The 21931-nt window shown below is 41.7% G+C and overlaps 1 protein-coding gene across 1 annotated transcript in view; it reads right to left on the reverse strand.

Annotated features, from left to right (window-relative positions):
• FRAS1 (Fraser extracellular matrix complex subunit 1) overlaps window positions 1-21931 on the reverse strand; it is a 483930-nt gene that overhangs the window by 85885 nt on the left and 376114 nt on the right. Inside the window, exons 43-49 of the mRNA XM_017876598.1 lie at window positions 20672-20935; window positions 18613-18801; window positions 17049-17168; window positions 16586-16765; window positions 4094-4218; window positions 3658-3798; window positions 1820-2047 (exon numbers count right to left, since the gene is read on the reverse strand). Coding sequence (XP_017732087.1) covers window positions 1820-2047; window positions 3658-3798; window positions 4094-4218; window positions 16586-16765; window positions 17049-17168; window positions 18613-18801; window positions 20672-20935 — 1247 coding nt within the window. The remainder of the gene's footprint in view (window positions 1-1819; window positions 2048-3657; window positions 3799-4093; window positions 4219-16585; window positions 16766-17048; window positions 17169-18612; window positions 18802-20671; window positions 20936-21931) is intronic.

Consider the following 21931-nt stretch of genomic DNA (forward strand, 5'->3'; position numbering starts at 1 on the left):
TAAAAAAAAAAAAAAAAAAAACAAATCAAAATCAACTAAAGAATTAAACCTAAGACCTCAAACGATGAAACTACTACAAGAAAGCATTTAGGAAACTCTCTAGGACATCAGTGTGAGCAAAGATTTCTTAAGTGTTATCCCACAAGCACAGACAACCAAAGTGAAATGAACAAATGGGATCACATCAAGTTAAAAGGTTTCTGCACAGCAAAGGAAACAATTAACACAGTGAAGGGACCACCCAAGGAATGGGTGAAAATATCTGCCATCTACTTATCTACAAGGGATTAATAAGCAGAATATACTAGGAGCTTAAGCAATTCTACAGGAAAAATTTAATAATCTAATTTTAAAATGGTCAAAAGATTTGAATAGACATTTGTCAAAAGAAGATATACAAATGGAAAAGAGACATATGAAAAGGTGCTCAATATCACTGATCACCAGAGAAATGCAAATCAAAACTACAGTGAGATGTCATCTCACCCCAGTTAACGTGGCTTTTATCTGAAAGACGGGCAATAAAAAATGCCAACGAGAATGTGGAGAAAAGGGAACCCTCATACACTGTTGGTGGGAATGTGAATTAGTACAACCACGATGGAGAACAGTTTGGAGGTTCCTCAAAAAACTAAAAATAGAGCTACCATACAATCCAGCAATCCCACTGCTGGGTATATTCTCAAAAGAAAGGAAATCAGTATATCAGAGAGATATTCACACTCCCATGTTTGTTGAAGCACTGTTCACAATAGCCAAGATTTGGAAGCAACCTAAGTGTCCATCAACAGATTAATGGATAAAGAAAATGTGATACATATATACAATGGAGTACTATTCAGCCATAAAAAAGGAGATTCAGTCATTTGCAACAACATGGATAGAACTGGAGGCCATTACATTAAGTGAAATAAGCCAGGCACTGTGAAACATCACACGTTCTCACTTATAGATGGGATCTAAAAATCAAAACAACTGAACCCATACAGCTAGAGAGGAGAAGAATGGTTACCAGAGGCTGGGAAGAGTAGTAAGAGGGCAGAGATGGTCAATGGGTAAGAAAAAAAAGTCAGAATGAATGAATAAGGCATGGTTTTTGCTAGCATGACAGGTGACTAATGTCAAAAATAATTTAATCGTACATTTTAAAATAATTAAAAGAGAATAACTGGATTGTTTCTAACACAAAGGATAAATGCTTGAGGGGATGGATACACCATTTTCCATGATATGAGTGTTACACATTGCATGTCCGTATCAAAACAACTCATGTACCCCAAAAATATATATACACCTACTATGTACCCACAAAATTAAAATAAAAAATTAGTTTTAAAAATCAATATATTTTGGATGCAAAAACCACACTCTTAACCACTGCTATTTCTCAAAGACTGAGAAACTCTGTTTAGGCTGAGGGGATGCAGTCCAAAAAGAGAAAAACAATCTAGAGATATACAACATTATTCAAAACCAGATGAAAGAAAATTAAAGGGTAAAGGATGGGCAAAAGAAAAAAGAAATAACAGTAATACTAACAACAAGAACTATCACCATTTATTGAGCACTATTTGTCAATGGTGTTAAGCATTTTATGTGGATTACCTCCTTGGATCCTTAAACCACCTATGTGAAGCAGATAATTACTGTTCATTTTACAGATGAAAAACTGAGGCTTAGAAATGTAATTTGCCCAAGGCCAACCTACTAGCTAGTGACAGAACAAGAACTCAAACAGTGGTATGCTTGATGTAAAAATCCATGTTCTGCCTCTGCCATGCAGTGCTAGGCTACCTCCTCCAGTGTCCTCACCCCTCACCTCTTTTCCCCCTTCCTCAATGATAAAGAAGGGGTTTGTCCCATCAGAAACAGTGAAGGTGAACCAGTCCTTGAGGGAGTTACTGCTGTCATGGCTGTAGCTGACCCGGTTCTGGTAGATGTCTTCCATGGTGAAGGTGGAGGTGAGGTGGAAATGCTGCCCATTGCTGGTTCGCTCAATGGTGCCATGGCGTGGAGGCTGCACGATGGTGAAAGTGACAGACTCGGCCTGTCCGGAAGGCAAAATACCAGAGGGGAGGGAAGCTCATAACAGAAACCAAAAGAGTGAGTGATGCCCAATTGCTGGTCAAGGGTAGCAGAACCCAAAGACATTGATAAAGTAAGGACTGTATTTTCTTTATAGACGCCAAAAATAGGGCTAAAGAGAATGACCATACTGTTTGCTAGAATTGCACTTACATTCTGGTACCTTCAGGTGTAAGACTAAAACATTTAAATTTCTTCTCTTCAGGTCACAGGGGAAAGCCTGAATTGTAAACCTCTACCAAGATGATAGGAAATAGACCTTTTTAATCTGTTCATTTCTTTCCCATACGTCTACCCGTAACTCTTATATACAGAATCTCATATGCATCACAACAGAAGCTAGCTTCTCATTTTTAATTACTGCTTCTCTGGTGACTCGTAGAAAGAAAAAGGGGCATAAAATCCTTCCCAAGGCTTTTCAACGGTTTCCTACTAACTTAGAACAAAATGCCAAGGCCTAACCTGGGCCAGCATGGCCCTCTATGACCTAGTCCCAGGGTTCCTCTCTGGCCTCATTCTTTTCTCCTGCCTATTCAATGGGTTCTAGCCTCTTGGCCTCTTGCCACCTTTGCTACAGTTATTCCCAGAGTCTAAGTGCACTAGATCACAGTGCCTTTGCATTTCTGGTTCCCCTGTCTAGAGAGTGAATTCTCCCAGATAACTGCATAGCTTGCCCTTTTGCTTAACAATGTCTTTGCTAAAGTATGACCTCCTCAGAGAGGCCTTCTCTGGATACTCTAAAGTAGCACATCTATCCATCTCTATCTCCCTCATCTGCCTTTATTTTTCTTCATAGCACTCATTGTATCTGATTATAATATGTTCCTTCTTTCTTTACTGTCTTTTCCCCAACCAAAGGTAGTAAACTCTCTGAGCCTGCAACTTTATCTGTCTTGTTACAGCCCTGTCTTTAGCATCTACAGCAGAGCCTAGAACATCATACATAATTAATATTTGATGAAAGAATCAATCAATCAATGAGTGCTGGCACAGAGAACTAATTAATAAGTGTGGCAGTATGAGTTTATGTGAGCTAAGTCATGTCAGAATGTGAGATGCTTTAATCTGGAAGCATGAGAATAAGAGCTTAGTCTCCACATGCGCTGTTTTACTGTACAAAGCCTAGTTTTTGAGGAGGCTCAAATTGTAATAATTAGTTGCCATCAGAGAAGTCTGGATGAAGGAGGTGAAATGGAGAGAAGGACATATAGGTATAGAAAATCCCTGTTCACGCTAATGGGTAAAAAGTCAGCTACCTGATTTTCTGTAGATCAGTACAAAATCAGCATTATAGCAAGAGCTATAACATGTTAAAAGGATTATTACATGTACTCAAGGGAGAGGATGAATGTATTTAGGTTTTTAGAAAGGGTTTAAAGCAATTTGATCTCAAATGCATTTGATTTTCTTTTCTAGAAGGCCAGGGTATCTTCTGCTTCTTAATCCTTCAAGGATGTTTGCATGCACCTTACAGTTCCTCCCTACCATCAGGATGCACAGCTGCAAAGCGATAGCTGCCATCAGGTCAGCCTCTCATTTAGCCAGAGAACCCAGGGAAGGAAGCGCTCTTACCTCTGTGTCAGCATCCACCGCCTTAAGCTCAAACTCTGTGATGGTCTTCCTCACGCCCTCCTGCACCCGCATCCCTGAGTTCTGTATGATGGGCAGCAAATCATCGACAGGGTGAAGAGTGATATGGAAAGTCTGAGTCACCTAGAATGGCAGGAAAGTGCAGGTGGGACACCTGTCCCTAGCACCTGCCCAACAAGTCCAAGGTAGGTGCTCTCTACTTTCCCTTTCACACATTTCTGGCACAAGTCAATAATTAGGAGCCCCAAAGTGAGTCCTCTTGGGCAAGAACCAAGGTGGCTACAGAGGCTGCCCCTACCCCTTGACTGAGAGCAGAGGAAAATGAAGCTCTCCTTTCACCAGTCACTCCGCCTACTCCATTCAAAGAAGATGGTGAGGAATCAATACTTTTCAAGGATGGAGTCCAGTGCTCACCTACCTCATTGACTCCATCAGACAGTGTAAAGCTGAAGGCATCTGAATGTTTCTCAGCCTCACTAGAATGGACATACTGAATATTTCGTGAAGTCAGATCAGCTTGAGTAAAGGAACTAATCTGGATACCTAGAAAAAGGGGAAGAGAGAAACAGAGAGGATATTAAAATACTAGCCATACATCTAATTCTAGGGAAGTGTCATACTCTCACCAGAGAGACAGTCCTTTGTATTTTTCTTACAGCATTTATGTCCTGCACTTGAGGACCTTGTGTTAAGAGTTGTTTGTGGATACAAGAGCATATATTCTGTGGGAGAGCATGTTAACTTAATTATAGTGGCTTCTATGTGCCAAGCCAACAGCAGGTGTTCAATCAATATTACTCTTCTTTCTCTTGGGGTTTATATATGCAGGTAAAATCTGTGAAAGGTAGAGCCATTGTCTTATTCTCCAAGCCCCTCTCTCTTCAGTTTTGTATTCCCCCAAGCTTCACAGTCCTTTCTGAAGACCTACCCACATTTTAAATATTGCATAATGGTTTAGCTTGTAAACTAACGTTACAGGGCTTAGCTATACATGGCTTTGTTTCTGTGATTGGTAAGCCATCCCTGGCTGCCATAATTTTATTGGATATTCTTCAAGGTTCCTTTCAACTCTCAGGTCTATGATTCTAGCTTCTCCCATCCCACTTTAGCCAGTCAGGCAGTAACAAAACTTACCGCATGACTTTGGGGCATGAGCAATTATTCCATACCAAATCAAAAATGACCTGGAAAAACAATATCCTTTAGTAACACAATAGAGAAAAAAACATGTTAAATTTTTTTTCCAGAGTCATTTTTAAAACAAAAAATTTGAAAGAAATTTTAAACAACGGTAAACTCTCCCATGAATGTGCAATGTCTCTGTTTTAAATGCCTCATAACATTTAGCAAAACAACTTGGAATTGTTGCTTCTATCTTAGGGCTGCTAGGGCTCATACCCAGGTGCCAATCAAGACTGAAATGAAAATCACATCTTTTCATCCTCCAGCACAAATTATCTCCTTCTGATTCTGGGTTTTGAGGTATTAATCCATGTAATCTAGTCCTTTAGTTTGGCCCTGAAATTGATTTGCTGTATTCTGGGTTTTATGATTTGTCATTGTTAACCTACAAAGAAAACAAAGATTCTACATTGACTCATATATTTAAGGGTGACATCAGTATCACTGCTGTATCTTTAAGAAGTAAAAAAAAAAAATCAACCCACATGGTTTACATTTGCATCTCTCCTTATCATCTGAAATTTGTCACACAGATACAATAGCCTCTCGAATATGGGGGCATTAATTTTTTGATGAGGCATTTTATATTTCTGTGCTTGCTACATCAGTTCTTGACAGGCAAGAAATGTAGCACCCTGTCTTATAGCTTTGTCTTTTGGCTCTGGACAGAAATCCATACCATTCTTTAAAAATTTAATAACTTCAGACTGGCTGCACTGAGAAATTTAAATCTCTTCCCCCTGCTGTGAATCCATTCTCACAGCTCACAGGAAAATCTCATTTGGATTCTCACCATCAACTGGTCACCTAATTCACTGTTCCCTTTATGGAAGTCTAAGACTGATTAAGAAAGGTGATAGATTTTGCCTTCCTCTTGAGATTGATTTTTTAAAAATATTTTTTATTGAGGTAAAATTGACACATAATAAATTACACATATATAGAGTGTGCAATTTCTTTTTCTTTTTCTTTTCTTTCTTTCCTTCCTTCCTTCCTTCCTTCCTTCCTTCCTTCCTTCCTTCCTTCTTTCTTTCTTTTTTTTTTTTTGAGATAGGGTCTCACTTTGTTGCCCAGGCTGCAGTGCAGTGACACAATCTCAGCTCACTGCAACCTCCGCCTCCCAGGTTCAAGTGATTCTCCTGCCTCAGCCTCCCAAGTAGCTGGAATTACAGGCACACACTACCACCATGCCTGCCTAATTTTTGTATTTTTAGTAGAAACTGGGTTTCGCCATGTTGGCCAGGCTGGTCTCTAACGGCTGACCTCAGGTGATCCGCCCCGCCTTGGCCTCCCAAAGTGCTGGGATTACAGGCATGAGCCTCTGCCCCGGCGTAAAGTGTGCAATTTCATAAGCTTTGGCACACCCAGAAACCATCACCTCATTCAAAATAGTGAACCAATTCTTCAACCCCGAGTTTCCAACTTACGCTTCATAATCCTTCCATCCTTCCCTTTCCCATCGCCTACTCCATCCCAAAGCAACCAATGAATTGCTTTCTGATGCTACAGATTAGTTGGCATTTTCTCTACTTTTCAATAAATAGAATTATATAGTATATACTATTTCATGTCTAGTTTCTTTCATTTAGCATGCTACACATATAAAGCTGCTGTGATGATTAGTGTGTAAATCTTTGTATGGACATAAGCTTTCATTCTTCTTGGTAAATCTCTAGGAGTGAAATGCCTGGAATATATGTTAGGTGTATGCTTAATTTTTTGGGAAATTGCTAAACTGCTTTTCCAAGGTGGTAGTACCATTTTATATTCTCACTACATTGCACGAGAGTGCTAGGCTTGACCTTAGTGGGACTTTCCTAATTCAATCTAGCAAACATTGAGCACCTATTATGGGTGGGACACAGTTTAAAGGCGGCTTATGTATGTTGAATTTTATCTTTTAACAACTCTGGGAGGTTGAGGTTAGCATGTTACCCCCATTTTGTAGATCATGACACTGTAATTTATATAATTAAAATGTTATGTGACATACCCTATGTCACATAGCTAATAAAGGGGTAGTGCTGAAATTGGAACCCGAGGCAGTCTAATTACAAAGTTTACGCCTTCTAGGAGCACTTTTTGTAAAACTCATCTAGACAAGAAACCTCTTGAATTTCACTCTTCTTCTTTAACGTTTTTTCAATATGAAAGTAATATATGTCTATTAAAGAAAATGTGAAAAATCTAGACAAGTAGGAAAGAAATATCTTACCACTCAAAAAAAAACCTATAATATTTTTGAGTAGCTCCTTCTAAAATGATTTATTGGCTATACCCTCTTTCTTGTCTGAAATATTGATTTTGATGGGGTTTAATATTATCGTTTAAATGACACTCATAAATATGTGCCAGGGGTAACAAGTGGCATCTAGAACCTGAGTTTTAAGAGGACAAGAATTTTTCATGTTTCTTCACTGATGTGTACCTAGAATAACCCCTGGAACACAGTAACTGTTCAAACCATATTTGATGAATTAGTTTAGATTATCCACTATAATCTATACCTAAGAGGTTCTCTTGAGCACATACAGTCATGCGCCACATAATGACATTTCAGTTTCGGTCAACAATGGACTGCATATAATGGTGATCCCACAAAATTACAATACTGTACATTTTCTATGTGTAGATATGTGTCGATACACAAATACTTACCATCATGTTACAATTGTATTCAGTATAGTAACACGTTGCACAGGTTTGTTGCTTAGGGGCAACAGGCTATGCATATAGCCCAGGTGTGTAGCAGGTTATGCCATCTAGGTTTGTGTAAGCATACTCTGTGATGTTCACAAAATAATGAAATCGCCTGACAATGCATTTCTCAGACTGTATTCCCCATTGTTAAACAATGCATGACTATATTTTCAATCCTCATCCACTTTTTATTTTTAAAATTTTAGCCTTTGCTAATTGGGTTTTGGAAGACTTCATCTGCTCATTTGCCAGCAAGGTGGTGTTTCTAATAACATATTGTGCCTACCGCTGTCACAGCAGGTCGTTGCAATTTGAAATATCTTGAAGGGTTTTAATCCCATTGAAGGTGTTTTCAATCACTAACCTGCTGGGTAAACTATGTATCTGGCAGTATTATGGAGACCCACATTAACCCTGTCAGTCTTTCCAATTCCCCTGGAGGGCCAGCATGCCAAAGAAAGCAGAGTCCAGGTCAGGGAAATGGTGTGAAAATAAAGCATCTCTGAAGAAATTGCCTTCTTAACAGCATGTTAGATGATGCCTCAGTCCTCCCGCTTGCAGCACAGCTGTGGGCAGTTCCATGCATGTTACTCATGTCCATGTCCTATCTGAAGCTCATCCTGTGGGAGACTCTCAGCCTTCTTGTTTCAGGATTTTTGCAAAGCCTCTTGTGATGGGTTGAATTGCACCTTTTCCCCACCCCAAATTCACATGTTGAAATCCCAAGCCCCAGTATTTTATTTTATTTTATTTTATTTTATTTATTTATTTTTTTTTGAGACGGAGTCTTGCTCTGTCGCCCGGGCTGGTGTGCAGTGGCCGGATCTCAGCTCACTGCAAGCTCCGCCTCCCGGGTTCCCGCCATTCTCCTGCCTCAGCCTCCGGAGTAGCTGGGACTACAGGCGCCCGCCACCTCGCCCGGCTAGATTTTGTATTTTTTGGTAGAGACGGGGTTTCACCGTGTTAGCCAGGATGGTCTCGATCTCCTGACCTCGTGATCCGCCCGTCTCGGCCTCCCAAAGTGCTGGGATTACAGGCTTGAGCCACCGCACCCGGCCGCCCCAGTATTTTAGAATGTGGCTTATCTGGAAATAGTGTCAATGTAGACATAATTAGATCACATGAGGTCATTGGGGTGGACCCTAATCGAATATGACTGGTGTCATTAAAAAGAGAAATTTGGATACAGACATATCTAAACAGGGAGAACACCACATGAACAAAAAGATGGCCATCTCCAAGCCAAGGAGAGAGGCCTGGGGCAGGTCCTTCCTTCACAGCTCTCAGAAGGAGCCAGTCCTACCAACACCTTGATCTCAAACTTGCAGCCACTAGAACTGTGAGGCAATAGATTTCTGTTGTTTAAACTGCATATTCTGTGAAATTTTTTAATGGTAGCCCTAGCAAGCTAATATGCCTCTGCTCTCAGGGAGAACCCAAACCAAGACAATGGGTGCATCCTATTTTGGATGGTCTCACAATACTGAAAGAGGTTGGAATAAAGAGGAAATGAACTAACACCATTGCTAAAGCATCACCTCTGAGAACTGTTTCCCAACTAACCCCCACCCCTCTCTTAGGTGGAACCTGCCATGCGTGCTTTGGGCTCCCCTGTCCTCTGCCATGTTGCTACCGAACATATGTGTGAATTACGTGTGTACCAAATTATGTGTGCCCGTCTACTGAAACACGTTTCCACATATTTGTCTACACGCCCCCCACTTCCAAAACTAAGTATTCTCTTGTAGCAGCTACTCAGTAAGTGTTTGTTGAAGGGAGAAAGGAAGGCAGGGAGAAAAGGAGGGAAGGAAGCAATTCTAATATGACAAGTACTATATGTAGGTAATTACAAACCAGCCTACAAATAGAATTTCACTGGGGTCCTTTTAAAAGACACTTATATTTTAAGCCCCATCTCTAGGAGACTGTACTTATTGGTCTAGGTGGGGCCCAGGCATCACTATTTTTAAACACATGCCACTCACTCAGATGATTCTAATGTGTAACATTCTAATCACTCAGGTGATTCTAATGTCCAAATAGAGCCGAGAACGCTTGATGTAATAGAAAAGTAGAAACAATGATCAGAAAACCTGCTTCGATTTCTTCTTCTTTTTTTTTAATGCTTTCTTTCTGTTCTATATGAGTCACATATGCTAGTGTAACACACTGCCTTATTTCATTGTATTTTTTTGTCATCTCTATAACTGGAAAAGTCATAGCCCCCTCAGAGGTAGCAGATAAAATGGTGGATGACAGTAAGAGCAAGTATTTGATTTTATTTGATCTGTGCAGTGGTGGGGGGGGGGTGGTTATGTCTGAAGTTACATGAATTCTGCAGGTTTAAAAAATTATTTTAGATTCAGGGGTACAGGTACAGGTTTGTTACAGGGTATATTGTGTGATGCTGAAGTTTGGGCTTCTGTTGATCCTGTCATCCACATAGTGAACACAACATCCAATAGTAAGTTTTTTAGCCTTTCCTCCGCCCCCCAGATTCCCATCTTTATGTCCATGTATACCCAATGTTAAGCTCTCACTAATACATGAGAACACGTGATATTTGGTTTTCTGTTTCGAATTCTGCAATATTTTTATTAAGAGAAATTGTGTGCGTTTACTGACAAGAGAACTATTTATATCTGGTGAAAAAAATAATGCTTCATATGACTGTTACTAAACTGGTAAGTGCTAAGGGTTGGCCCTTAAAGTGCAGTCATGACTAGGTAGCTTACAGGGGGCTTTGTACTGCGATTTCTCCACACATGAGGACACGATACAGACTAGCCTCCACAAAGATAGAAAGCTAGTGAGGAATGAGGATTATGGGTGGGCTGAGGGTGCATGCACAACTGAAGAGGTTTAACTATCCCGTAGCTCACACATCCCAGGAGGCAGCCTGGACTCTAGGGTAGTCTGATTTATGGAGGTGGCTGAGTCAAAGCCCAGGACATTACCTGGAAGTTCTCGCTTTGACCTCTCTCTCTCTAACTGTGCATTCCCTAAGGACAATACTATCTGCCCAAGCCACACAGGTTCTCATGATGCTGTCCCTCCATTTTGAAATCTGGTTGAGATGATATTACGACTTCTGGACAAAATGTCCACTTCCCTGAGAACTTTCAGAAGTGGCCTTAAAAGGCCAACTGGGGTAAGGAATGGAAGAGATGCTTGTTTGAAAGGTGGTTTACCTTTTTTAGAGCTTTAATTTAGCTCCTTCAAGAAATGAGAACTTGGCAGCGAGTACAAAGTAGAAAGTGGAAAATTTGTGGGTCACACCTTGATAAGTTAACTCTTAGCAAGAAAGGGTTCCCTGCAGAGTTTTGTAACAGCCAAAGGATTTAAGGATTTAAGACGTCTAGACTCGGCCGGGCGCGGTGGCGGTGGCTCAAGCGCCTGTAATCCCAGCACTTTGGGAGGCCCGAGACGGGTGATCACAAGGTCAGGAGATCAAGACCATCCTGCGCTAACACCGGTGAAACCCTGTCTCTACGTAAAACTACAAAAAAACTAGCCGGGCGAGTGGCAGGCGCCTGTATCCCAGCTACTCGGGGAGGCTGAGGAAGGAGAATGGCGTGAGCCCGGGAAGCGGAGGCTTGCAGTGAGCTGAGATCCGGCCACTGCAAACTCCAGCCTGGGCGAAGAGGCGAGACCTCCCGTCCCCCCCAAAAAAAAAAAAAAAAAAAAGACGTCTAGACTTCATCCTCAGAGGGTACTCACTTTCATGGGTACGTAGGTGATTAGTAAATAGCTGATGAAAGGATTTTCAATTTAATGAGGGTAAAGCTCTTCATCTGCCTGATTTTAAGATTTAAGAGCAAGATAGGATCCTGAGAATGGTTAAAACAACAATACCAACACAGGGGTTGGTTCCACATTCCCGGAAGGGTGGGGAAATACTCTTTGTAACCTGTGATTCACAGAGGCTGCATGAAGCTAAGCACTGTACGTAATGCTTTTCTTCAAGCAGCATCTTTCACAGAATCAAGAAGCTTTGGGAGCTGACCAGCGAGGAGATCTACCTCTGGTACCTGCTGCCGCTGCCCTCCTGTGGTGCAGAAGTCCTTCTCTGTTTGCCTTTGCTAAGCACTAACGTCATCTGAAAAGTTTATTTTGGGCTCTGGTTCAGCTTCCGGTGGACTCCACAGGGGGAGGAAAGCAACTGTGGCTTTCCCCTGGTTTCCCATCAGCAAAGGGCCTTCTAATGGGTCTCTAAATGCCTTTAGAAATTCTGACAGATCAGAGAGGATCTTTTCTTCATCTGGCCAAGCAGCCATTATGTCACTTCAGGCTTTGAGGAAGGTGTGTTGTAACTGGTGAGGGGAATCCAGTAGGAGGTAGCCCTCCTTGAAATATTGTAGAAGCAGCAACTGCCTAATTCCTGAATGAAGCACGTGGGGTGAGACTGAAATGAGTATGGTGTTGAGAGTTGTGTTGTGTTGAGAGTTGTGTTGTATTGAGAGCTGTCTCTTGGAGCTCTGCTGATTTCGATATGCTTTACCAGGAATAAAGCTAAAAGTAAGAACAAGGATTCAGACTTAGGATTAGATGCCACAGCCTACTATTTCTCACTAATCCACTACTGGCCTTTTAGACAGAACAATTATTTGGTTCAGGGCTTATCCCATTGATTGCAGGACACTTATTAATAGCATTCCTATCTCTATCCTCTAAATGCTTGTTTAGCCACCATTAGCCTTCATCCCCATCTGAATCAGTGTGACAACTTGTACCCTAGGGGTGACAACCAAATGCCCTATCCCTTGAAAACCAGTGTTGTCCTGGAAATAACTATATCCCAATATTACTCCCCGCTGCTTAAAAAAGATATGACTCCTGACTGTTAGTTAAGTAATTAGATACCCAGTTAAAGTCTACATTCTCCAGCCACCTCACAGCTTTGCACGCATATGCTCTTGCCACTGGAAGGTGATATATGTTATTTGAGGCCTGGCACAGTGGCTCATGCCTGTAAACACAGCACTTTCAGATGTTGAAGCAGGCAGATCACTTGAGGTCAGGAGTTCAACACCAACCTGGCCAATATGGCGAAACCCCGTCTCTACTGAAAATACAAAATTTAGCCAGGTGTGGTGGTATATGCCTGTAATCCCAGCCACTCGGGAGGCTGAGGCACAAGAATCACTTGAACCTGGGAGGCGGAGCTTGCAATGAGCCAAGATTGCACCACTGCACTCCAGCCTGGGGGACAGAGTAAGATTCCGTCTCAAAAAAAAAAAAAAATGACGTGTGTTCTTCAAGTAATGCTCCTAAAAACAAAATGGATGTGGGGCTCCCCTGGCCTTTTCTTCCTTCCTGCTGGTTGGGGGATGACCACAGCTGCAGGATTCACCTTGGCCCAGAGGTGGAAGCCTCACCCTGAGGATCACTGAGTCACCTCACACCCCTGGGCCACCTGCCTTTGGATTACTATGAGAGAAAACGAATGTCTTGTTGAAATCATTGTATTCTGGGGTCTCCTTAGTCCAGCAGCTTAGCTTCTATCTTAGTTAATATAACTCCTTACTCTGATATCCCAAGAAAAACAGGGTCTTTTGGGTCTATTGACAGAGGGAAACCCTGATGTGAGGGTGTGGCCTGCTCAATCTCAAAAAAACAGCGCATAAAGGGACTGGACTGTCTTCGGTGACAGAAGGCTCAGGTCTGTCTTCTGCACAGTTTGCATAGGCAGATGGCTCCCTACATCTCCTATGGGGAAGAAGAGATTTCCCCACCTTTTCTCTCTACAGAGGACAGTCAATTATAATCAGCTGACCAAGCAAGACAGCATCAAAATAAGTCTATTTCCCAGTTAACCATCAGGAGGGTGTCTGCAGTACCAATGATTAATAATAATTCCAGGAGGCCTCTGGTCCCCAAATAAATATCTTGCCGTGTACTACAGACACTGGCCTAGAAGTTGCTCTGCTCCTCTTAGAAATAACAGAACCCCACCCCACCTCCCCTCCCTCAACTCCAACTTCTGGTAAACCCATCCTCACCCATGGAGACAAGTGGGGTGAGGTGCTGCTGCTTTTTGCTAAGCTGTAGCCACGTGCCTTCAGGGAGGCCAGTAAGTATTCAACATGTACTTCCTCCAAAGGGAGACTTTTGACATGTAAAACAACCACCCCATGAGCATTTTCTCATGCTGGGGAGGAAGGAAGGAGACAATCCTGGCAAAATGGAACAGAAGGGGCTCAGTATGGGGTTGGTGATGAGGAGGGCAGGGAAGTCATGCTCTATCAGCCACGGGGAGGGGCCCCTCAGAGTAACGAGAAGAGGGCTGGAACCTTTTATCTGCTCTCTTCAGAGTTACTGGAAACAGGCAGATTGAGAAAAACTGGTAGGGACTGGGAAAGGTGTGAATTAGGAAGTCAAGTCCATCGGAAAAGGGCACCTGAAGGAACCATCCCAGGTAGAGAGCATTCCTCCACTTCTGGAGGGTGCTGCTCCAGGAGGAGGAAGCATGATCACCTACTGGCCTCTCCTGAACCAGAGCTGGCTTGGTTTCAGTAACCAGATTTTAAGCCCAGGAAAGGCTGAGGGCTGTGAAAACAGAAAAAGCAAAGTTGGAGCTCCTGCCTCCCCAACAGGACTCTTAACACAGCTGGGGTCAGGGAAGAGCTGGGGCTGCTACTGACCATCAGGGAGGCAAAAGGCTCTGCACCATGGGGATGCGCCGCCTAGCACAACAGCCAAGTCTGCTCTTTCATCTTTGGAGAGATACAATCAGCAGTCTCACAGAATTCTGGCGGAGACAATTAGCTGGTGAATTCTTTATCTAATATCTCAGCAGCCAAGGTCTTGGGGGTGCTGCTCTGCATACTTCCCCCAGGAACTTACAGACAAAAAGGCAAGTGACCTGCTCTAATTTCCACTAGGGATTTTAGCCAATTTGTCCATCTCCCTGTACGCCCTCCTGCCACACGTACAACACGCCCTCCTCTACCATCGCTCTGGACCCAGATGCAGTCTGCCTCCCTCACTTCCTCCATTTGATCACCCTCCACCTTTTAAAGCTCATCTCTCCCAACTCTCCCCTTCATTCACTCTGCTGCAGCCACCCTGGTCTCCTTGCTACGTCTTGAACGTGATTTGCCTGATGGAACCCGCCTCAGGATGTTGACATTTGCTGATCCCTCTGTCTGGAATGTCCTTTTTTTTTTAATGTATCAGCATGGCCAGCTCCCTGGCTTTCTTCAGATGCCTGCTCAACTGTCATCTTATTATTAAAGAGGCCTTCCCTCACCCACTTGCTCTCTGTGTTCTCCCGGGAATACCCTTACTTCTCCTGGACACTCATCACCATCTGACACAGCATATATGTGCTTGCTTGCTTGTTGTTGAAATCCTTGAACTAGAAAGTGAGTACAATCAGGGCAGGAACTTCTCCTGTTTTTCCATTTCCCTAATTGAATTAATGAAGACTCTATAACCTAAAATATGAAAAGAATCCATGAAGCTCTAAATCTCCAACATGCTGTCACTGCCTCTATGTTCCAAGAAATAAAGATCATTCTACCTTTAGATTGTCTTTTTTTTTTGAGATAGGGTCTGGCTCTGTCACCAAGCTGCAGTGCAGTGGTACAATCACAGATCACTGCAGTCTCAAATCCCAGGCTCAAGCAGTCCTCCTGTCTCAGCCTCCCAAGTAACTACGACTACAAATGTGCACCACCACATCTGGCCTTTAAAAAAGAAAAGAAAAAAGAAAAGAAAAGAAAAGAAAAGAAAAGAAAAGAAACGGAGTCTCACTATGTTTCTCAGGCTGGTCTCAATCTCCTGGACTCAAGCGAGATCCTCCCAGCTCAGTCTCCCAAAGTGCTGGGATTACAGGTGTGAGCCGCTGCACCTGGCTCTAGATTGTTTATTCAGAAAATATCTCTTGTCACTCACATCCATTCAGCTCCCAGCTTGTATAAGTTCTCCCCTGAAATTCCTTCCTTTCTTCCTTCCTTCATTCAACCAACAAATGTCTATTGAATACTTACTAGGTACAGGAATTCTCTCTCACATTATTCTCATCTTACTATTTTCATGGCTGCTGCTCTAGGTGAAACCCCACTACCTTCTACCTGGCCAAATGTGAAAGTTTTCTAACCCCTGCCACTGCCTCCTTTTTCTTTCCTTCAGTTCATCCTGTTAGACACTACCTGATGAATTTGACTTTTCTTCCTTGCTCAAAATTCCACAGTGACTCACTATTGCCTATTAAATTAAATAGAGGTTACTTAACCCAGCTTCGAAGATCCTCCATAAACTCTCAATCTACACATGAGCCCCATCTCCTACTATTTTTAGAATATGTGCTTCAGTTAAATTGGCCTACTTGTTGTTTTTTGAATGTGCCTCTCATGCTATTCCCGTCTCTGGAAAGAATACAAATTCTATATGCCCAAACTCTGCCTTCCAAGGGCACTCTTAAATGCGACCTCTGTGCACTTTCTCACCCAATGTAGCCTCTCCCATTTTTAAACTCCTACAACACCATGTTTATACCTTTCTTAAAACACCTGCCATATTTTCCCCTGAGCTATGGTTATGTGCAAAGGTTCCTTTTCTTACCCAGTAGAGAACTCTGGAGGGCAAGGATTGTATCTCATTCATCTTCACTTCCTGAACAGCAGCTAAACCAGAATCTTATTCAGTACACTTGCTCACTCACTATTCACTGGATTGAATTTTTAAGCCCTGCAGAATGCCTTGCACAAGTGCTCAAGGGAGTATAGATGAAAAGCAGGATGCAGTGTTTGCCCTAAAGGAATTTACCATCTAGTTATGGAGACAAGATTGCATACAGAAAATTTTACATGTAATTTTTAATTTACCTTCAGGGAGTAATCACTAAGCACCTGCTGTGTGCTAAGTATAATACAAGGCAGTGCATAATGGTCAAAATCAGTGAGGCAGAAAATAAATATGAATTAAGGCAGATTCTAGGTATACATGATATATAATATGGCTGCCCTCAATACTTACTAAGGCCTAAGTTTTGATTCAATAAATCAAGAGATGATAGACTTACCTGGTGATGTTGCATGTTCCAGGTGGCCCAGCTGGGGCTGTCTGGTGATTCTGTAGATCAATTCTGTAGGGCCACTGTCCTGGTCGGTGGCAGACAGCTGCAGGGTGGTGATTTTCTTCACTGAGTTTTCATCCAAGACCAGTCCTTTATTGGTGATGATGACTGGTGGGGATTTGTCTTCTGAAAATATCAGAAATAGTGCTTTGAAATGGGATCTTCTCAGTCTCCTTTCTTTAATTCTAGGCCTGGCGCCAAGAAGTAAGATCAGAGTCATCTCTAGACCTGTGTGTTAGACAGCACACCAAGGAGCCAGGGGTTTGTGCAATAAAGGGGGTATGATTTTCAGTTTCCACGCCAGCTAGGTAAAGGGAACGACTCGAGCCTCCAGGCGAACAAAGTGTAAACTACGTAACCTCAGAACTGCTAAAATAGTTTTATATTAGAAAATCAAATGTCCCTTTACCTAGAACGCTGATGGAAAATGACTGGTCAATCAATCTGTTGCCTTCTCCATCAACCACATCAAATTTAAAAGCAAAGCTCCCGCCAGGTTCTCCTGTTCCATGACTATATTCTACATGGCCTATAAAAAGGAAAAAAAAAAAAAATCAAGATTTGCTATTAGTGCTTTCTGCCCTTATTTCTGAAGTAAGAGGTAGGAATTCAATTGGTGTTCACACCAATGAATCAATTCACACTTTTCTCGCTTTGACACTGCTTTTGACATTTTAATCTAAAGTTTTCATTTCCTCCTTTTCCTCTCCCACCATCTACTTTCTCATAACCAAAGACCTTCTCATAGCAAAATCACCCCAAGTGACATTTCTCACGGTTAAGGCAGAGCCTTTTTGAAAGATCAGCTCAGCTTCTAAGGATATCTCATGAAAACTAGATCCACAAAACTGCCCAGGTGTAAATGTGCACTGACCACACCCACATCACCTGGAGTGACCCTATTATATATTCGAATCACAAGGGCAAGAAGACACAGAGCTGCACCTCACGTTCTCCCAGAACTCTTCACTTTTCATTGCCCAGTTCATGGAGCAACATGGGCTATAGCCAACTAACTAATAAATAAACTCCACATAGAACTCAAAAGGATCTAAAGGGAGAAGTACAACAAAAACGTATTACATTTTTGTTAACCTACTGCATCACTTAAAAGCATCTATCAGTTTGGTTATGTAAATATAACCAAATCTCTGAGAAGAGGGGGCTGGTCTTATCTTTTAAAAGTAGACACTGACACATGAAATAATTAAGGAATTACTTTCCTTTTGCCTTTTCCACTCCCCTTCACTAAAGCGCAGCCAGGTCCAATGAGAATTCAGCTGCTGTCAATTTCAGATGTTAGTGTGTGGGCAGGACCTTGTTTCTTATCAGCAGGGGTATATTTCCACTTCTAAACAGAATTGCACATAATCACAAGACTTTGGATTACTTTTTCCCGAATATATAACTTTTTTTTCCCTTTTGTATCCCTGAAAGCACTGTACACTAACTACGTAGCATTTAACATTTATGCCTTTACATTACATCAGCATTTCCTGCAGGAGGGATGAGCCATGTAATTTCCCCCAGGCAGCTCCGATTTATGCCCTTCCATTTTGCTTAGTTCATTAATTTGTGCTCTTTGGGGAGCTAAAAAGAGATATAAATTGCTCACCTAAGGAAGGCATAATTTTCACCTTAATACATCCCAACTCACTTCTTTTTTCCTTCTCTCTCTCTCATATACACTTTTTAGCATCACAGCAAGTCAAAATAACTTTTTTATCTCCATAATACCTGCAAATGCCATCAATGCTGTCAAAGCATGAACACATTTTAACCAAGAAAGATAGGCCTTTTTCAAAAACAAAAAAGAAAAAAAATAAATGAGAAAACAAGGAAGAGAACAAATGAAGCTCTTCAAAACAAAGAGTGCACAGTTTATTGCCATAGACTACCAGACATTTAACTGTCTTTTTACTAGTGTAGGTGCAGTCTACGGAAGCCTGGTAGGCAGAATACAACTGGCTGACCTTGGCTAATGTCTGCCTGGGTGAAACTTCGGACAGGGCCTTTAACAGAAATTTGCTCCAGGTTGCCATGCTTCACCATCTGCAGGCGCCCTGCACCAGGATCTTCCTTTATGATGTACATAACCTGATGACCATCTGAGTCAATATCTGTCACTTTCAAGTGCTGTTCTGTGATGTGTGCTACAGACCCTTGGAAGAGAATGGAAGAGAGTAGGTTATTCCCCAACACTTCCTTTGAATGGGATGTCAAATGATTTTAGGAGACTGGAGGCTAAATTATCACATGTCCATTGGGTCTAGGTACCAGGCACTTGCCCTTCTCAGTTTCCAGCTGAATAAGTTATAATTTCCCTAGTGAAAGAGTACCGACATTTCAATTTGCTAATCATCCCTTGAGTCTACACCTAAACACTTTTTTCCTTCTGACTCATTTTCGTTCTCTTCTATGTTCCTTTGACTCAGTGACCTATCAGTCAGTACCTAGATCTGTGGAATAACTCCCAGTTCTGTAACAAAAATAACTCCTAGATCTATGATGAAACCTGCTTGGATTTAGTTTATTTACTATCTTGAGGATCACCAAATCAGAAAAAAATAGCTTTACATAAACTCAAACATATCTTGTTGCCATCTCAGACCAAGTAGTGAAAATCAGCATCCCTCAGGACAGAGGATGTGCCGAGTGTTAGGAGCAAGGAGATCTGAGCCTCTGGGCCCCAGACACCGCACATGTGTTGGGGATGAAGATAAGGCCTTGGCTAATGGCAAACTCCTTTTCTCAGGGTCTTGTCACTTGCTTTATTATGCAGCTGCTTTATCATGTTAAAAACAGTAAATCCCGGTAAAGTAGAGCCTAGTTATTCATGCGTAATACATTCTGGTGTTTGGAGTGACAATCTGCCATGGGCTTTGAACATCCCTGCATGTTCTTAGTGGGTAACACCAAGAACATAAGGCCCTGACCATGCTTTACGCAGGCCATCTCTCAGAGAGCAACCTTGAGGGATGAGGTAATGTCTTCCTCTCAGACAAAAAAAAAAAAAAGACTTGCATTCTGCTGCTGTAACATGGAGAATTCCCCAAGCTCAGTATTTCCCTCTGTAATACATTCTACTGCACATGAAAGTGTCTATCTAGGCCCTCTGCATCACCCCTGTGGGACTGGGATGGCAGAGGGAACCGATGCAAACCTGCTGATGCCCATGCTGCCTGCTGTGCTATGAGTAACAAGAGTGCTGTGTCTCTGATGGAGGAATCTCGTATCTTCTATCAGCATCCATGAAACAGGAACAGGCTAGTTTATTAGCTTGTAAGTAAGATAAAGCAAATCCTAGACTTGATACTTAAGACCTTTGAGAACTACAAAGCTTTCCAATACTATTATACCATATATTTTTCACTGCAAAATATACATGAAACTAAGAACAGACAAACAACAGAACTCTAGTAAGGTGCAGACACCCTGGGCAAAAGGTCCACTCCTTAAGTAACTTCCTACTGCAAACTGTTCAAGACTAACACTTGTCACAGGTCCTCCAATGTTGCTTAAACATCAGCAAAATTGTGAATGTTAAACCCTAGAATACTGTATCTGATAATTCTCAATTATTTGTATAATCACTTTCAATGCATGGTTTCCCAGCTTCCCCTCCATGCATTTTGTAAAAAAATAAGCATCTTAAAAATTATGCTATATTTTGTTATTTGTTTCCATAGGGTTTGTTGAATGGAAGTAAATGTTACAGGAAACCTGGGCCTAGGAGAAGTTGAATAAATTAAGATTTTTGAGGGCCCTGGAAATTTATAAACTCTTCTCAACCTTTTCTCAAATTCACAGACCTAGGCATCTGGTCCAAAGATTTTTAGAAGTTCACATTTGTCACTAACAATTGTTAGTATCCCTAAAATAAGAGTTTTCCAAAACTCCAATCTCCCCAAGTATGGAACAGCTACTTTAAGATGCACCCACATCACTAACATGGAAGAAAGTACTGCATACTTGACAAAGAAGAAATAAGAATAGAAAAATCATGGCCACTCTCCTTTATTTCTGTGGTACCTGATGAGAGCTGTAGGCCTCGGTTTATAGCCAAGTGAGGTGTGTCACTTGTAGGCAGTTCTATGTAGATCTTCATCCTCCCTGTGTCCACGTGGAGGCCATCAGTGAGAGAGAACTGGAACTCATCCATGTCCATGCCAGGGACACCAGGCACATACCCAACCAGCCCAGCTAGGATGTCCTGGTAGGTGAAGGTAGAGCCCTGGGCTAAAACTCTCCCATTCTCCAGAGGCTCAGAGGCAGTTTGCCTCTGGAGCAGATGACCTGAGGAAGGAGGTAAAGAAAAGTAAAACAATGGTAGAATATATATCATTCCTGTAGGTATATATATACACACACACATATATGAGATATATATATATCATATATATATATATATATATGATTCAAAACATTGATTTTTCCAAGTGGTATGAATCTGGGTAGAATGTCAAGTGCCTCAGAGGCTCTTAGTGCCAACAGCTTAGCATTTTACATATAAGCACAGGCTGCTGCTCTGTGGCCTCATATACAAATAAAGAAGACAAAGTCCCACTTATCCTAGTTTAAAAGTCTCTTAAGGAGACACAGATGGATGTGGTAATATAGTGACTTACAAATCACATCTTCCTCCATGAATTCAAACTCACTTCATTATCTAAATCTTATTTTTTCCTTCTGCAAAGTGAAAATAGCACTCTCTTCACTCACTGTCTTTCTCTTAGGGCATCTAGAGTGAAAGATGGGACTATGCTTTAAATTCCTTTTCAATTAAGAGAGACACTAAGCATCTTTAGACTGAAGCATATATTTCTGTTTTCAAGGGTCATGTACCGCATCAGGACAGTCAACGTGCTTCATTCAAGAAAGCGAAAGTGAATGGAAGCAAGTTAAAATACAATGCCCAACAGTCTTTTCTGTTAACCCTTTATCTACAGCAACAATTTAATCTCTAAAAGGCCAATGAGCATTACGATGAATTCAGACACACCACTTGCATTCCAGAGCTTTAGCCAATAACTGGGGAGATGGCTCTTAAAAAAAGAAGTAGGTAGAAGATCCCAAAAGTGGTTTTGCATCTGGTTTAAATTAGAAAAGTGCTTTTTTTTTTTTTTGCAAAAGTACAAGTTCATAAAGACATCTAGTATGCGTCTACAAGGGTACATAAAATGGCTCAAGATTATCAAACACTGATGTCTACCCTGAGAAGAGGATATGGGAACTCTGAGAACAGAATAGGCAAACTCTGAAAGCTTTTGCCTTAAGGTTACATAGAAAAGG

This window comes from Rhinopithecus bieti, unplaced genomic scaffold, assembly GCF_001698545.2.
Source record: "Rhinopithecus bieti isolate Rb0 unplaced genomic scaffold, ASM169854v2 scaffold_8675, whole genome shotgun sequence".
Lineage (NCBI taxonomy): Eukaryota > Metazoa > Chordata > Mammalia > Primates > Cercopithecidae > Rhinopithecus > Rhinopithecus bieti.